This window comes from Vicugna pacos, chromosome 1, assembly GCF_048564905.1.
Source record: "Vicugna pacos chromosome 1, VicPac4, whole genome shotgun sequence".
Lineage (NCBI taxonomy): Eukaryota > Metazoa > Chordata > Mammalia > Artiodactyla > Camelidae > Vicugna > Vicugna pacos.
This window is the reverse complement of record NC_132987.1, coordinates 32,414,472-32,429,166: the sequence shown is the minus strand read 5'-3', so window position 1 is coordinate 32,429,166 and position 14,695 is coordinate 32,414,472. Positions and strand designations below refer to the sequence as shown.

Below are 14,695 nucleotides of genomic sequence, written 5' to 3'. Positions count from 1 at the left end.
CTAACATCAGAGGAAGAAAAATCACAAGAGACTGATTTCCCTCCTACTACCAAACTACAGTAACCACGTATGAATACACAGACTCCCGGGCATAATCACATTACCTCTGTAAAGTCTCACCCTAAAACTATTTTTGGAAACTAGGGATATTCCAGATTAATGAAATCTGTGCCGTAGTCGCTGGCTCAGGCCTGAGTTTTGCAAGCTAAGCTGCTAAAGCAGCCGCCCTCCCAGTCATAACGAAGCTTTCGCCCTACTTCGATACCCCTGGGAACCACATACTCATCGAAGAGCTTTTTTTGGGAACCGATGTTGTTCACATTCCCGTTTCCTAAAAATACTGAAAAGCAGTCCTCTCCGGATTCCTTGCGGGTCACTTTAAGTTACAAGTTCATGGGTACACGACCTGAGAGAACCATTTCCACCCGCCAATGCGGGCGAAGGTCAGCCAGACGCTTCCCTTTGTATACTCTCAACCCGCGCCACCCAGATGCGAAAAGTTAGAATACGAGACCGGGACAAAGGGACGCACGTTCTAGATAAATTATCAAAGTCGCACCGAGGTTATTGTAAATCTTGCCGACTAGAAATTGGGGGTAAAGCTTTTAAAGCTCTCTTATTGTGGTTTAAAATATCAGAAACGAGGCGGCTTCGACTTGTTTTAGCTAAACAGACCACTGAGGGGGCCCCAGCGGAGAGGTCGCGCGGTCACGAGGGTCCCACCCAGCGTCCGCCGCACCCGGGCGGGCGCGAGCGCCAACGAGGCCTGAAGGGACTCGTTGGAGCGCGCCGGCCGGGCGTGGTGACGTCAGGGCGGAAGCGCACGCTGCGTGAAGCGGCTCAGAACCCGGCGGTCACGGGAATATCCGTCGCGCCGAGGACGCTGGTTAGTCTCAGTCCGGGTTCCGGCTGCGTTGGGCGTGCGTGCAGCTCGCTGACTATGGCGTCCGGGCCTCACCCGACCGCGACCGCTGCCGCCGCCGTCTCGTCGGCCGCCCCTAGCGCGGGCGGCTCCAGCTCCGGGACGACGACCACGACGACGACCACGACGGGAGGGATTCTGATCGGCGACCGTCTCTACTCGGAAGTTTCGCTCACCATCGACCACTCTCTGATTCCGGAGGAGCGGCTCTCGCCCACTCCGTCCATGCAGGACGGGCTCGACCTGCCCAGCGAGACGGACTTGCGCATCCTGGGCTGTGAGCTCATCCAGGCCGCCGGCATTCTCCTCCGGCTACCGCAGGTCAGTGCTCCGGGCCGACCGGGCGCGCCTCCCCGCCGTTCCCCTCGCTGCGTCCCGGGACCGGGTGGGGATACCCCCCGCAGGCTTTCCAGGCGGGGCCCGGGGTGGCGGGGCGACGGGAGGACCAGCGGGGAGGGGGAGGGAAGCGAGCGGCGGCACAAAATGGCGGCGGCGCCTGGTGCGGGCCCGCCTGACCCCTGTGCTTCCGTTCTCCTCTCTTGTCTGCAGGTGGCGATGGCAACGGGGCAGGTGTTGTTTCATCGTTTTTTCTACTCCAAATCTTTCGTCAAACACAGTTTCGAGGTAAGTAGAGCGGGGGCGGGTGAAAGGGGATTTCTTCATCCGGAAATGCTTGGAAGGAGGGGGCAGTGTCAGCAGCCAGCTTTTCCAGAAAGGGAGTGGTTAGTTTAGGCCTTTGTACCCAGCTCTCACCCACCGGGAAGTAGGGACTTCTGAAATGTTTTAGAGCTAGAAGGTGGATCCTGGCCCCTAGTGTCCTATTATCAAGAATTAGAATTTTCAGCCAAATGCGAAATTTTTGTGAGATGGAGCTTGACTCTGGATTCAAAATGAAGGGGGATTGAGCAGTAACAATGAAGTATCATACTAGTGTAGCTAGTAGGCCTATGGCCTAGAAATGTCAGTGGTAGTTTTATTTCACCAAAAGTTGTCTCATTTGTGTCTGAAGTTTTATCATCAGAATAAGTTCGTTAGACTTTGAGAGGGGCACCTTTTCCTAACTTTATATAGTACCATAATCTAACAACTTTTTTTTATTGGATCCTGGTTCTTTTCAGATTGTTGCCATGGCTTGTATTAATCTTGCATCAAAAATCGAAGAAGCGCCTAGAAGAATAAGAGATGTGATTAATGTATTTCACCATCTACGCCAGTTAAGAGGAAAAAGGTAAGATTGGCATTATTGAACACAGCATCTCTTGATACTACTGTACTGTGCACCAATCATCAGATCAAAACATTCTTTCCTCTCAAGTTAAAACCGATGCAAAGGAAAACTGACTTTAATTTAGGCGTTAAAAATCACATAGGAACACGCTGATACTTTAATTTGAAAAACCACCATTAACCAGTTATCTAAAGTTTGTAGAGGCAGTTGCGTTTATGGACAATCCTAACAGTGCTGTGAAGCCAGTCCTGTGGTTTAAGATTAAACAAGAAAGGGAATACGTTGGGCTCAAGTGTGAGAGTATTCTGTAAGTTATTTTTCCCCTCCCCTCTCTGGAAGACTGAAGGCTGGAAGTTTAAACACTGCAGTTCAAGTTAATATTGTGGCAAAGTTTTGTGTAGATTGTTTTTCACCCAAAGTCCCAGTTAATTCTTTGTCAATTGAGGTTGGCTTTTGTTAGAATACTTCTCAACATTGAACTACGAAATATCCCATTATACTGGATCTGAAAGGACTGAAGGATGGTAAAGTTTGAAGTCAAAAGGGATTAAACAGGTATTTTGTTTTGGTCAGATACAGTCTCAGTGAGTGGTTTAGAAAAATAACTGATTGGGTTGCCTTTAGATAAGGCCCATTTAGCTGATCTTTTAAGAAAATAGACCAAAAAAGTGCTGTCTTATAGGTGTTGTGGGTACCTGCTAACACTTGATGTGGATCTGTGTGTTCCTGTGAGGCCATACGGAAAAAGTTTTAGTTGCAGTGCTTCCTGCATCTACAGATGACTTCTAGTACATGTTGTGGGAGGATGTACTTGGTGTAGGTTAGTTCTTGTGTTCACTTTCTAAGGGACTGTTGTGATGTTAGAGAAACTTGTACTCAGTTTGAAAGGAAGATATTAATAAAAGGATTTTATTTGGGGGTTGGGTGTTAGTACCAAGTTAGTGTCCTGTGTGAGTGGTCTTTTTTTGCTGATTCCTTAAGTTGGCAGTAATGGAACCATTCAGAGACAAGCTAGTCTACTTTAGAGTCTGAAACATTGCTATCCAGATGGTTTTCACAGCATTTTTCAGTTTTCTTACATTCTTTATTTTGCCATCTTTTCTTATTCACTGTAACCATATCCAGGGATAGACTGATTTTTTATTTCAAAAATAAGTCTTTAATTTCTTGATGAGGAACCCCTGAAAATTGGGAAGCTTTCAATTTAAAGCTTGTTGTGTTTTAAGCCAAAATTTATATTTGGATCTGGCTGGTTCTTCAGAGTGCGTAAAACAAAATGACACTAATAAAAAGGCTCTTTATCTTTTAGTCAAAGGATTCTCTGTTTGCTTAAAGGAAATAGTTTTCTGTTAGTATTCTTTGAATCATTGAACTGTTATCATTTATGATTATCTACTTTGAAATTTTTCTTTGAGACTTAAAAAAGTATTCTGTCTTGATGTCAGAGTAGGTCCTTTTAACTATTAAAAACCTTGGGATTTAAAACATCTCACCTGATTTGACTGTCGTGTCTGATGTAACAGTGCAGTTTTTTTTGTCATTATTACAGAGAAATTGATTTTGTTTCAGTGTTTGAAGTCTCATTATAGCATGAAATTTAAAAGGAGTTGTTAATTGCATGGAAGCCTTTTTTTAAAGCAGGATGTAAAAGTGTTTCTATGCATATTACAAGTTTACTCAGACAGGTAGCTTGTATATGTTATTAACTTCAACTCTTTTTTCCCTTGCAACCGACTATACAGCGACCAGCTACATTTACCAAAGCCTGGGTGATGTGGAGTGGTACATAGCGATGAAGCTGTCGTCATGGCAACAGTGAGTGAAGTATCGAAAATCCCCAAGGAGAAGCCAGTGCTCTGAGAATAGGTCACTGGAATCGGGGACTAACAGGTTGGCCACTGGTGAACCATTTAGAAAAACTCCTGTTTCTTGTTATAAGCGTTTGTCTTTGCTGTCCAAGTTATTAGAACTATAACTTAGTAATTTTTTTGCATAGGTCAATGTCGTTAGAAAGTATCAGTATCACACTTAGTTACATAAAGTGTATCAGTTTATCTTAATGGTGCTATTTATTTTAATTTAGTTCATGCATAGCTTTAAATTATAGTGTGACATGATGTGAACAGAAGCATCGTTTTTGTGGCCTTTATGTCACTTTTTCAATTTTGGCTACACGTTACAATCACCAGAGGAGCTTTTAGAAAGAACTAATGCCCAAGCCCTATCCTGGATTATTTGATTTTTTTTTTCTTTTCAATTTTTTGTAGTTTGATAATGGCTTTTTTTCTGAAGCTCAGAATGAGTGAATTTAAAAGAAGGAGATAGCTTTTTTGGTTCATTAGTTTCCAATTTTAATTTGCTTTTTAGATGCAGCATATTCCCAGCCCATGAATGGCTTACTGTAGTGTTAGGGCGCCCACTTTCAAACTATAAGACTTGTCTAAAAGAAGACAACTATTCAAAGAATGGTATAGCCCACTCATTGGTGAATATGGTGTGGTATTTTCAGCATGAAGTTAGATCGTAGATAAGAGTTGGGAGGATCTTAAAGTGATCTTGTCATTTAGTCCAGCCTTCCTCTGCAGTTTTGGTGGCTCTGAAAAGTAGCCTTTAGTTTGTTTAAACACTGCCAAAGAAAGAATGTTCCTTTGAAGTAGGAGTTACAAGTTTCTGTATGTTGAGCAGCAATCGGCCTTTTTATGAACTATTGATCTCGTTTAAGTATAGTCTCTTGAAGAACTTGTTCCAAATTTTCTTAGTCCTTTGTACCATGTGAGTGAGACAAACCACGTTTGGATCCCCTCATCCTTAATCTGTTGCTATGGTTGTATTTCAAGGAATGTGCTAAAAGAAAAATAGCTATTTTGAGAGACCAGACAGTAAACTTCAAATGACCAAAGCCCCAAATTTCATATTAAGACTAAAATTTGAAAGTTGTTCTTTTCATATAAATTAACCTGAAAAAAAATCTGACAAAAGCAGAGGAGGTGGAGTGAGTTAGTTTTGAGTGTTTTTTTTGATACTGGAAGGTTTTTTTCTTCTGAACAGGTGGTTTCTTTTAGAGATTTTAAAAAGATTTTAAAATGTTACCCCTTCAAACTTTTATTGGAAAGGAAAGGTAACTAATTGGAGGAAGAAATTCGAGCAAGCCTTCATTCCGTGTGCTGTGCTTGTTGCCGCGGGAGCACTAATTGATGCTTTGTTAATACAAAGAAGCCACTTGCTTAGGCAGTTTGAACCTTTTCTTCCTGCTCTATTATGTATGGGGGCACATTTTTTTATTTCTGATACAAAATAATCTTTGTAAGTTAGTGAAAATTACATGTTTATTGAGCCTTCTTTCATTTGTGAGGTAAAACAAGTTCTGAACAAAATAAAAGTATCAGAGTTTACACCCACAAAGTTAACTTGGAAAACTGCAGGTAACAGTAGGTCTAAGCAAGAAGTTGGATATGTATGTAATTTAATTATAGTCTGTAATAGATTTGGTTTCCTTGATCAGTTTTAATGTTGAGATTTTGACACAAAAAATGGGAAAGCAGAGATTGTGGCAGAGTAGATGGAAAATAATTCACTTAAGCAGAATGAATGATGAAACCTGATTTGGGACCAGATAACAGCCGTAATTCAGACAAATCCTTGGTTGATTGTAAGAGAATGAATTTTAATAGAAGTTTAATAAAGTAAGTTTAGAAAGAGATGTAATGAATTTGTTAAACATAAATGGGAAAAAAGTGAGACAAAACTGCTTTTATAATAATATAAGGATTCTAATGGTGCAGTTTACCGTCTTGAGTTGCATGGGGTTAAGAGGTAAAGTGATGTGGAACTATAACCCCGGAGGAACTGTCTCCTAGTGAATGCCTAATGAGAGGACTGTCAGATAACTAGTTCATCAGTTAAAAGAGTCTAAAGTAGATTTGACTTTTTCCAAATTGCCTGTTACATCATCTGAAAAATCATAAACCTTAAGATCTTTGGAATGTTTTCATATGTACATTAATTGCTCTATTTGAGTTAAATTTGATTTTTTTCCAAAGAACAGTGAACTTGTAGCCTGTTTGTCCTGATAAAGTGGGTTTTCTATTATGTCAGGTATCAGTCCCCTCCTCATATTGGTGGCTCCTGTCTTACACCTTTCATAGCTATACAAAGAATTGAGTAAAGGCCATTTTTAGCATTTCATTAGTTTAAATAACAAGTTATTTTCCATCTTGTCAGCTGTGCTAACTTTTGTCTTATCCAACTAGGTAAAAATCAGGTAGTATAGAGTAGTTTGAAATAGTTCTAGTAAGCATTCCAGTCTTTACAATTTTAAATTAAAAAAAGAAAGGATAATAAATATGATAGCTCATTTTTACTCAGGTGGCATATCACCACTGGGTAATGTAGTTTATTTCAGATTCCCTTCTAATCTTCAAGTGGATATATAGGTTTTTGGTTAACGTATGAGCTTACATTTTTCTGGATTTGGTGTGCATGGTAAAACGAGTTGTAAGTTGGGGCAGTATTCAGAATGACTGTCTTTTAAAGTTAGATGTTTTATTCTGCCCAGAGCAAAAACTCTTAAATCTTTTGGCTGAAAATGAATTGAGTCGGGGGAAAATACTTAAATATTTTGCTCATTTATATACCATTCAATCAGAGTCTTGATAAAAACATATTTTTTATTGGTTGGATCTAAGAATGTATCAGAGGACGTTGGGACATTCTGTAAGGTTTTAAATGAAAGTCCAAGTCTTGACTAACTTCTGATTAAGAAACTAGTTTTGAATTTTAAGACCTAAATAAGACAGCTTTTAATTGAAAGCGTTATTTCCAAAGCGTTGAACCAGTGATACATACCCTTCTGCATCATAACTTTTGAAGCTGTCAAGATTCAGTCTGGCACAGAGACTCAGTGCTCCACTTCTCTCATTATGGTTGGTCTTACCTTCTCTTTGTGTTTGTAGGATCCTGCCTTAATAACTACAATTCTGACCACATTTTGGCCTGGTTTTTATTGATCACTTGAGTTTTGAATCTGATTTTTAAAATTTTAAAACATTTCTTTGGTAATTGAGCTGAATCTTTAGTTTCCAGGTTATTTATTTTCCTAACAGGGATAGATTCTTGAGATTAATTTGTTTAAACTAATTGCCCATTTAGGGGAATCTGGATTAGCAACCCACCCATTTTCCCTTTAAATTTAATTTTGGCCTTAAACTAGCCAAGAATTGATATTTTATAAAATGAGTAAAATCAATGTAATCTTATGAGGTCTTTATAGTAAATATTTTCAAGAGCACATCAGTTTTGTCATTGGAGTTTGGAGACTAATGAGGTTTGTGAAAATACATCAAGGTATCTATCACATAATAATATCTGGATAAAAAAAATTAAGGATAAATCTAAGCATTAGAGTGAGTTTTCTTTACAGGGTTGAGTCAGTTTCTATAGGAATTAGTCTAGAAAATATATATGTAATTAGCATAACTTGGACAGCACAAGATTAATGCTTTTAACTTGTTTGCAGGAGTTTAAAAAGCTGGTTTCTGTTGCCAATAGTTGGTTGGAAGGGAAAATGGAGATGCCACAAATAAAATTTTTTGGATGTGCAAAACAGTTTTGATTTTATTTCTTACAAACTATAGGACTCCAAGCCCCCTGATCCTTGATCAGAACTACATTAACACCAAAAATCAAGTTATCAAGGCAGAGAGGAGGGTGCTAAAGGAGTTGGGATTTTGTGTTCATGTCAAGCATCCCCATAAGGTGAGTTGTAGAGTACAGAAATTATATTCGTAAGTATTAGGGTTTTTCTTAAAATTTTATTTTACATGAATTTGTATTTGAGTTAACCCTTGGTTTTAAAATAAAGCAGCTTCTTGGATATTGAAATTTTATCAGTAAAATGGGAGTCAAAAAGACTTGGGTTCAAATCTTCCTCTTCATTGTGTGGGCATAGATAACTTCTTGTTTCTGAGGTATGCCAGTTACCCTACCTAGAAAATGGAGGTTTTTAGATAGTAACCAAGGAATAAATCATACATGTATCTGCAGAAGTACCTGGCAGTGTGCTACCCTGTCACATAGTGAAATGCTCAGCGTGGTGGCTGATCACTTTCAGCATTATTGAATGTTCATAGGTTTCTCCAGTGTCTCTTGGCTTGAAATGCTAAACAGAAGCCGTAGTACGATGGTTATGAGAGCAGGTGCTCTGGGGGCAGGACTGTCTGCACATAGAAACTTACTTCTGTCATTAGCTGTGTGATCTCGGTGGGTATCTCTGTTCCTCAGGTTACGTATCTCTAAAATTGTAAAATGAGAATGATGATAATACAGGTCCAGAAAGAACTGAACTGAGGTAAACTCATTTGAGTTCAGTTTAGTGATAAGCTTCACTGTAGAATAGTTAGTGTTTGATTACTTATTGTAATACCTACTGAGTTGTACATAATACGTATCATACCCATTGTAACTTTAAAAACGTTAACAGTCTCTGGGGGTTTTGTACCTGGGGAAATTAAGTGAAATAATCAGTTCCTGTCACATAATAAGGTGCTCGTGAAGAATTAGATACTGTTTTCAATTGATATGATTAACTTCCATTTTTTTCCCTGCACAATTTTGGAACGTGTGTGTCTGTATGAAATCTAGTAGCATAATAACCTATGTTGACTCTCAGGTACATTTTAGGTTGGTCTGTGTTATTTATGCAGTTTATAGGAGAATTAAAACTTGCACCTCACATTGTCAGTTACTTATGTTCATTGAACTCTACTCTGAAAGAACCACTGATATGCTAAATTGAGTTTTTTTTCCCTTGTCCTTCAGATCATTGTTATGTATTTACAAGTCTTAGAATGTGAACGTAATCAAACCCTGGTTCAAACTGCCTGGTAAGTTGCTTTTTTACATTTTTTTCCTAGCCAGAAAAACAGAAGCAGAAATAAAGTAAGTTTCATTTTCCCTTTCCAAAATAATGAAATGAGTTTGTTTTGGTGCTTTTTGTTTTTTTGTTTGTTTGTTTGTTTTTTAATCAAAAGGTAAATAATGCTTATTTCTGCTTCCTGTTTTCTTGGCTTGACTAATTACTTTTAATGGAGAACTCAATTTAACTTTGTTCTTTTTTCTACTCTTTAATTAAAGGGTAGTCCATGATGGTAAGTCATAGAACTCTGCCCTCTGCACTTCAGCCCATGACCTCAGGATGGCCTGATTGGCTGCCCTGCTCTCCAGCCAATCCAGTGCAAGCTCTCATCCGAGATTCACTGAAGTGGTCCATATCCATCTGGCAGCATCTTCTAGTTCTGTCGGGGTGTCAAAAGGATTTGTATATTTGCTTCTAGAAGTAACTATTCAACATGCCTGTGTATTTAATGTATACCTGTAACTATCAAAATGAATAGTTCATTTTTGATAGATTTGTTGTCCAGCCATTATGAATTAAATGATTTTTGTTAGGAGTTTGACTAGATTTCTATTTTAAGTATGTATAGCATGAATTCTGCCAAAGAAAACAGCAGCTTAAAATGGGCGCCAGGCCCATACTTAATGAATTTATAGCTGCTCTGCTAATTGAGAAGAAAGAAGTACTTTGTTTTTAAAAGATGTTCATATTAACATAAGCACTTTAGAACTTAGACTTTGGAGATACAAATGTGTGATTCGGAGTGCTGACTTATTTAAAGGTAAAACGAGTTGTGGTCCAGCCACAACTTCTGTCATAGACTGTTGATGTGCAGTACTGAAGTGATACAATTCTTACATCCTGCCATGCCACTTGAGGGGCTCAATAAATGTTAGTGATATATAGATATATAGACTACTTTATAAAATGCATGAAACTTTATATATGTTCCATAAAACAGATTTTTAGCAGTTTTCATGGGTAAGGACTTTTGAGAAAGTCTTTTATCTTCAGTTTAACCTTTTAAACAAGTAAAATTTCTTCAGTACTTTAGGGATATTGTGGGGAGGGTTCACTAATACAAAAGTCCAGCAACTTATTAACTGAAACAGTTACTGCTTTTATTTATACTTAGTCGCAAAAAGGTACGTAAACAAGGCTGTTGTATATGTTTATTGCTCTTCACTTCCCAGCCTAGGTTTTCTGAAGTAGCTTAGTTTTCTTAATATAATTTGGTGACTGTTTATTGGAAAATGCCTTTTTACCCCTCTCACAGTGTTGAGTTTTTGAAGAACTTGATTGACACTGCTTTTCATTATGGATAAAGGAGAGATGGTCAATAATTAATGGCTTGAAGTATCGTGGGAGTGGTACATCATTTCTGAAACTAATCATGTCAGAACTTTCAGAACATTGCTTTTCATAGAAATGTTTTTAAAAACCTTTATGTTCTGCTTGGAAGAATAATATGGAATTATTTTAAAGGACTTTGGTCATATAAGAAAGCTGAAGGAATGATTCTGGTGTTAAATTCTTATCTCTTACTGATTTCTGAGTTAAGAATTGTTGTATGCTAGAATATGAAGATATAAATATGAGAAGAAAAAAGAATAAAGTAGATTGAGTCTCCAATTTTATGTAAGCATCAGAAGAACTGGTTTGTTTACATACAAAGCTTATGGTTGAAATATTTTTCAGGAATTATATGAATGACAGTCTTCGAACCAATGTATTTGTTCGATTTCAACCAGAGACTATAGCGTGTGCTTGCATCTACCTTGCAGCTAGAGCTCTTCAGGTAGGCATATATGTATGTATAGAGCGTGATACATAGCCTATATTCCAGAGGATAAATCACAAGCATTATCAGTTCTCTTAATAAAAACAGTGAAAATTTCATCTAAACTATTCTGTTTTTATGGTTTAGATTCCATTGCCAACTCGTCCCCATTGGTTTCTTCTTTTTGGTACTACAGAAGAGGAGATCCAGGAAATCTGCATAGAAACACTTAGGCTTTATACCAGAAAAAAGGTAATTCTGTTTTCTAGTGTGTGTTTGTGTTAATATCTTGTCAGTGCTAAGAATCTTAACTACTGTAAAAGAGAAATACTAACTTCATTTTCCTCCAATAGCCAAACTATGAATTGCTGGAGAAAGAAGTAGAGAAAAGAAAAGTGGCCTTACAAGAAGCCAAATTAAAAGCAAAGGGATTGAATCCTGATGGAACTCCAGCCCTTTCAACCCTTGGTGGATTTTCTCCAGCCTCTAAACCATGTAAGATTAATTCAGGAGTGAAATGGGTTGGGCCCTAAAGCTGTGTGGTTACTAGAAAGCTTTATTTAGCATTTAACAGTTGCATAGAAACGATGATGTTAAGACACTATTAATGTTTTCTCTCATGACAGTCAACTGTGAACTGATACTTGAAACATGGTATTTGGCCGTCTGTAAAATCTGATAGTTAACATGTCTGTTTTTTAAAAAGCTTCACCAAGAGAAGTAAAAGCTGAAGAGAAGTCTCCCATCTCCGTTAATGTGAAGACAGTCAAAAAAGAGCCTGAGGATAGACAACAGCCTTCCAAAAGCCCTTATAATGGGTGAGTATACTTGAGTTAGAAGGCTGGCCTGAGGAATCTTTCGTGTGCTTTATTTCTAACACTAAGTATGTAACTAAAATATTGCATGGTATTTTATTTGAAGGGTAAGAAAAGACAGCAAGAGAAGTAGAAATAGCAGAAGTGCAAGTCGATCGAGGTCAAGAACACGATCACGTTCTAGATCGCATACTCCAAGAAGACAGTAAGTAAATACTTTCTTGGAGAAAGCAGTCTTATTTGGAGTCTAAAGGTTATGGCTTTTTTTAAAAAATGCACATAGACTGTTTCCAAAGTTAGGGCTAGATTTAGTCTTTTAGTGTGAGGTAAATTGTAAGAAGTGAGTTTGGAAATACACTGGTGTATGTGGCGTTTTTGTTTTGTGGTGGTGTATGGCACTCTATTTTTGGACATTTCTAAACATAGCATCCATGTATTTTGGGGAGGTGTAGGGACTGGCCAGCAGTTACTAATAACCAATAATGTCAACCATACCCAAAGAATCTTCACTAGTTAGCTTTATAATTAGCTGGCTAGCTACTTGTGGCTCTTCGTGGTTCTTTTGTGCAAATGGGGAGATAATGCAACAAACAGCTTTCTAGGACACTCACTCAGTGAAAACTAATTTCTCCCCTCTTTGGAATATAGACATACAGTAAATTTGTTAAAAATTTGTCTAATCTGTTAACACGCTGGAGGGGGAGGTATAGTGAGGGGTGGGAAGATTTGGCCTGTCATTGATACCAGTCGATAGTTTTGTTTTGAACCTATGAGCACCACCAAAATAATCTGTTACCGGTAGAAACTAAATCTAAACCTCAAATTTTTATTATCTTAAGTTATAATAATAGGCGGAGTCGATCTGGGACATACAGCTCAAGATCAAGAAGCAGGTCCCGCAGTCACAGTGAAAGTCCAAGAAGGCATCATAATCATGGTTCTCCTCACCTGAAAGCCAAGCACACCAGAGAGGATTTAAAAAGTTCAAATAGACACAGTCATAAAAGGAAAAAGTCTCGGTCTCGATCTCAGAGCAAGTCTCGGGATCACTCAGATGCTGCCAAGAAACACAGGCATGAAAGGGGACATCACAGGGACAGGCGTGAAAGATCTCGCTCCTTTGAGAGGTCCCACAAAGGCAAGCACCACGGTGGCAGTCGCTCAGGACACAGCAGGCACAGGCGCTGACGTTCTCCCTCGAGCCTGGATCAGCTGCTGATCCTGCCAATCCGCGGTGTGATGTACGGACTCACTCACAATCAAAACATTAAAAGCAAACTGATTAGGATTTGATTTCTTAAAACCATCTCTAGGTCTCTAGAAACACTGAGGACATTTTCTTTCAAAAAGAACTATGTTTTGGGGGGTTTTTTTTTTTTTTGCTTGTTTTTTTTTTTTTTTTTTTGCACATAAAATGCCCTAGCAGTATCACATTGAAAACCATGGTCAGGTTCAATTGTAATTATTATAGTTGTGTATTGTTTATTGCTATAAGAACTGGAGCGTGAATTCTGTAAAAATGTATCTTATTTTTATACAGATAAAATTGCAGACAATGTTCTATTTAAGTGGTTATTTGTTTAAATGATGGTGAATACTTTCTTAACACTGGTTTGTCTGCATGTGTAAAGATTTTTACAAGGAAATAAATAAAATACAAATCTTGTTTTTCTAAACTGCTTCAAATATCTTATTTAAATAAATTATTAAAAAGCAAAATTTTAATAGTAAAATGACTGATTTTCTGACAAACCTGTTCTTTCCTCCATTATATAGTTTGAGATTATTAAAATGTAATTCTTACCTGCATTGGGAGCTATCCTAGAAGTCTTCTGTACATATGGAAAAAGCTAATGCGAATGGCCCAACAATGTATTACATGAAATATTTTATCACAGCATAAAACTAATCTTCAAGTCAAAACCCGATTTGCACATAAATGGTACCATAAAGTTAAGTCAACTTTAAGTACTATTTCTGAAGTGAACAAACCAAAGCTTTCAGCGTAACAGCAAATCAGAGCCAACTATTGAGCATTAAAGAAAAAAACTTTAGGTATTTAATGGTTTTTATCTAGGCTAGGAGAATTCAGTATCAAGGTGAAGCACTTGGGACCTGGCTGGCTGTTAAACTCTGACCACAAAGGGAAAAAAAGCCAGAAGTCATAGCCAGATGAACAGGTTTTGAATTAGTCACACGGGTTTGTTTTCTTAATGTAAAAGGCCTTAATAGTTCACTGCTTTATAGTTAAAGGTTTTGCATTAAAATTTTTACGCATCTTGACTACTTACCTTGTCCACTAGACTTGGCTCCAAATGATTTGTTGCTGTTTCAAAAAAAGTAACACTCAAAAAGATGAAGATTTACGCCACCCAAGGATGTTTTACAAAATACTTAACAGCTTCTGAAGACTCCAAAGAAGATACCCAAACTTTCAGCAGTGGTGGGCGGTGGGGCTGGAAAAAGTAGAAAGCCTCACAGGGAGACCAGATTCACTTGGATATAAAAATGCCGGTATGACACTTAAATCAGTTCCATTTCTAACTAAAAACTAACATGGCTTAGCAGGAATGAGTAAGCAACTGCTAAAAACAAATAATTTAGAGTGTTCTTTCTACATGTGCTTTTATGATACATATGCTGAGCTGCACCAGGGTTTCTGAAGAGTTAAACTGCCTCTAAATACAAAGGAGAGAAACTTCATTAATACCTATTGGCATTGAAGAAAAAGGTGAAGGCAGACACCAAGGCCCTGTTTAGATTCTTGATAGTGTAGAAATGTGTACCTACCTTATCCTTGTTTGGAAACAGCACATGGGTGAGGGGAGTTCTGAAGGTAACGGGGGGTACACCTGCATGTGGGGTGAGGGTTGTGTGTTAGAAGTTGATTTGGGATGATGGATGATGTCTTTCTCCCTGTGTCCTAATTTTGTTTTATGCTGTTAACTGAATCTGTCTTTTGGGTTCTTGTCAAGAGTTTGACAACCTTGTGCTGCTCTCCCCAAACATAATTTTCAGACTTACTAATCGGGAATGTTGAGTAAGTACCTCATTTCCC

At 38.3% G+C, this 14,695-nt stretch overlaps 1 protein-coding gene across 3 annotated transcripts; it reads left to right on the top strand.

Annotated features, from left to right (window-relative positions):
* The first annotated feature begins 566 nt into the window (after positions 1–566).
* On the top strand, positions 567–13,313 carry CCNL1 (cyclin L1). 3 transcript variants are annotated; one of them, XM_006200872.4, is made up of 11 exons: positions 567–1,243; positions 1,472–1,546; positions 2,041–2,150; positions 7,784–7,904; positions 8,967–9,031; positions 10,741–10,840; positions 10,970–11,074; positions 11,176–11,317; positions 11,529–11,640; positions 11,744–11,842; positions 12,477–13,313. In XM_006200872.4, the coding sequence occupies exons 1-11, from the start codon at positions 941–943 to the stop codon at positions 12,823–12,825; spliced, it is 1,581 nt and encodes a 526-aa protein (XP_006200934.3). In that variant the 5' UTR covers positions 567–940; the 3' UTR covers positions 12,826–13,313. The 3 variants fall into 3 exon arrangements, 2 of the variants coding, with proteins under 2 accessions (XP_006200934.3, XP_031535187.2); XR_004190464.2 differs by lacking the exons at positions 11,176–11,317; positions 11,529–11,640; positions 11,744–11,842; positions 12,477–13,313 and adding an exon at positions 9,282–9,295 and having other exon boundaries at positions 807–1,243; positions 10,970–10,991; XM_031679327.2 differs by lacking the exons at positions 10,741–10,840; positions 10,970–11,074; positions 11,176–11,317; ... (1 more) ...; positions 11,744–11,842; positions 12,477–13,313 and adding an exon at positions 9,282–10,724 and having other exon boundaries at positions 807–1,243.
* Positions 13,314–14,695: the final 1,382 nt, after the last annotated feature.

Excerpts from the sequence above, each read along its gene's own strand:
- CCNL1 (XM_006200872.4), top strand. The coding sequence starts at position 941 with ATGGCGTCCGGGCCTCACCCGACCGCGACCGCTGCCGCCGCCGTCTCG. Across the intron at positions 1,547-2,040 it reads TCGTCAAACACAGTTTCGAG|ATTGTTGCCATGGCTTGTAT; the intron begins GTAAGTAGAGCG and ends GGTTCTTTTCAG. Across the intron at positions 11,318-11,528 it reads TTCTCCAGCCTCTAAACCAT|CTTCACCAAGAGAAGTAAAA; the intron begins GTAAGATTAATT and ends TTTTTTAAAAAG.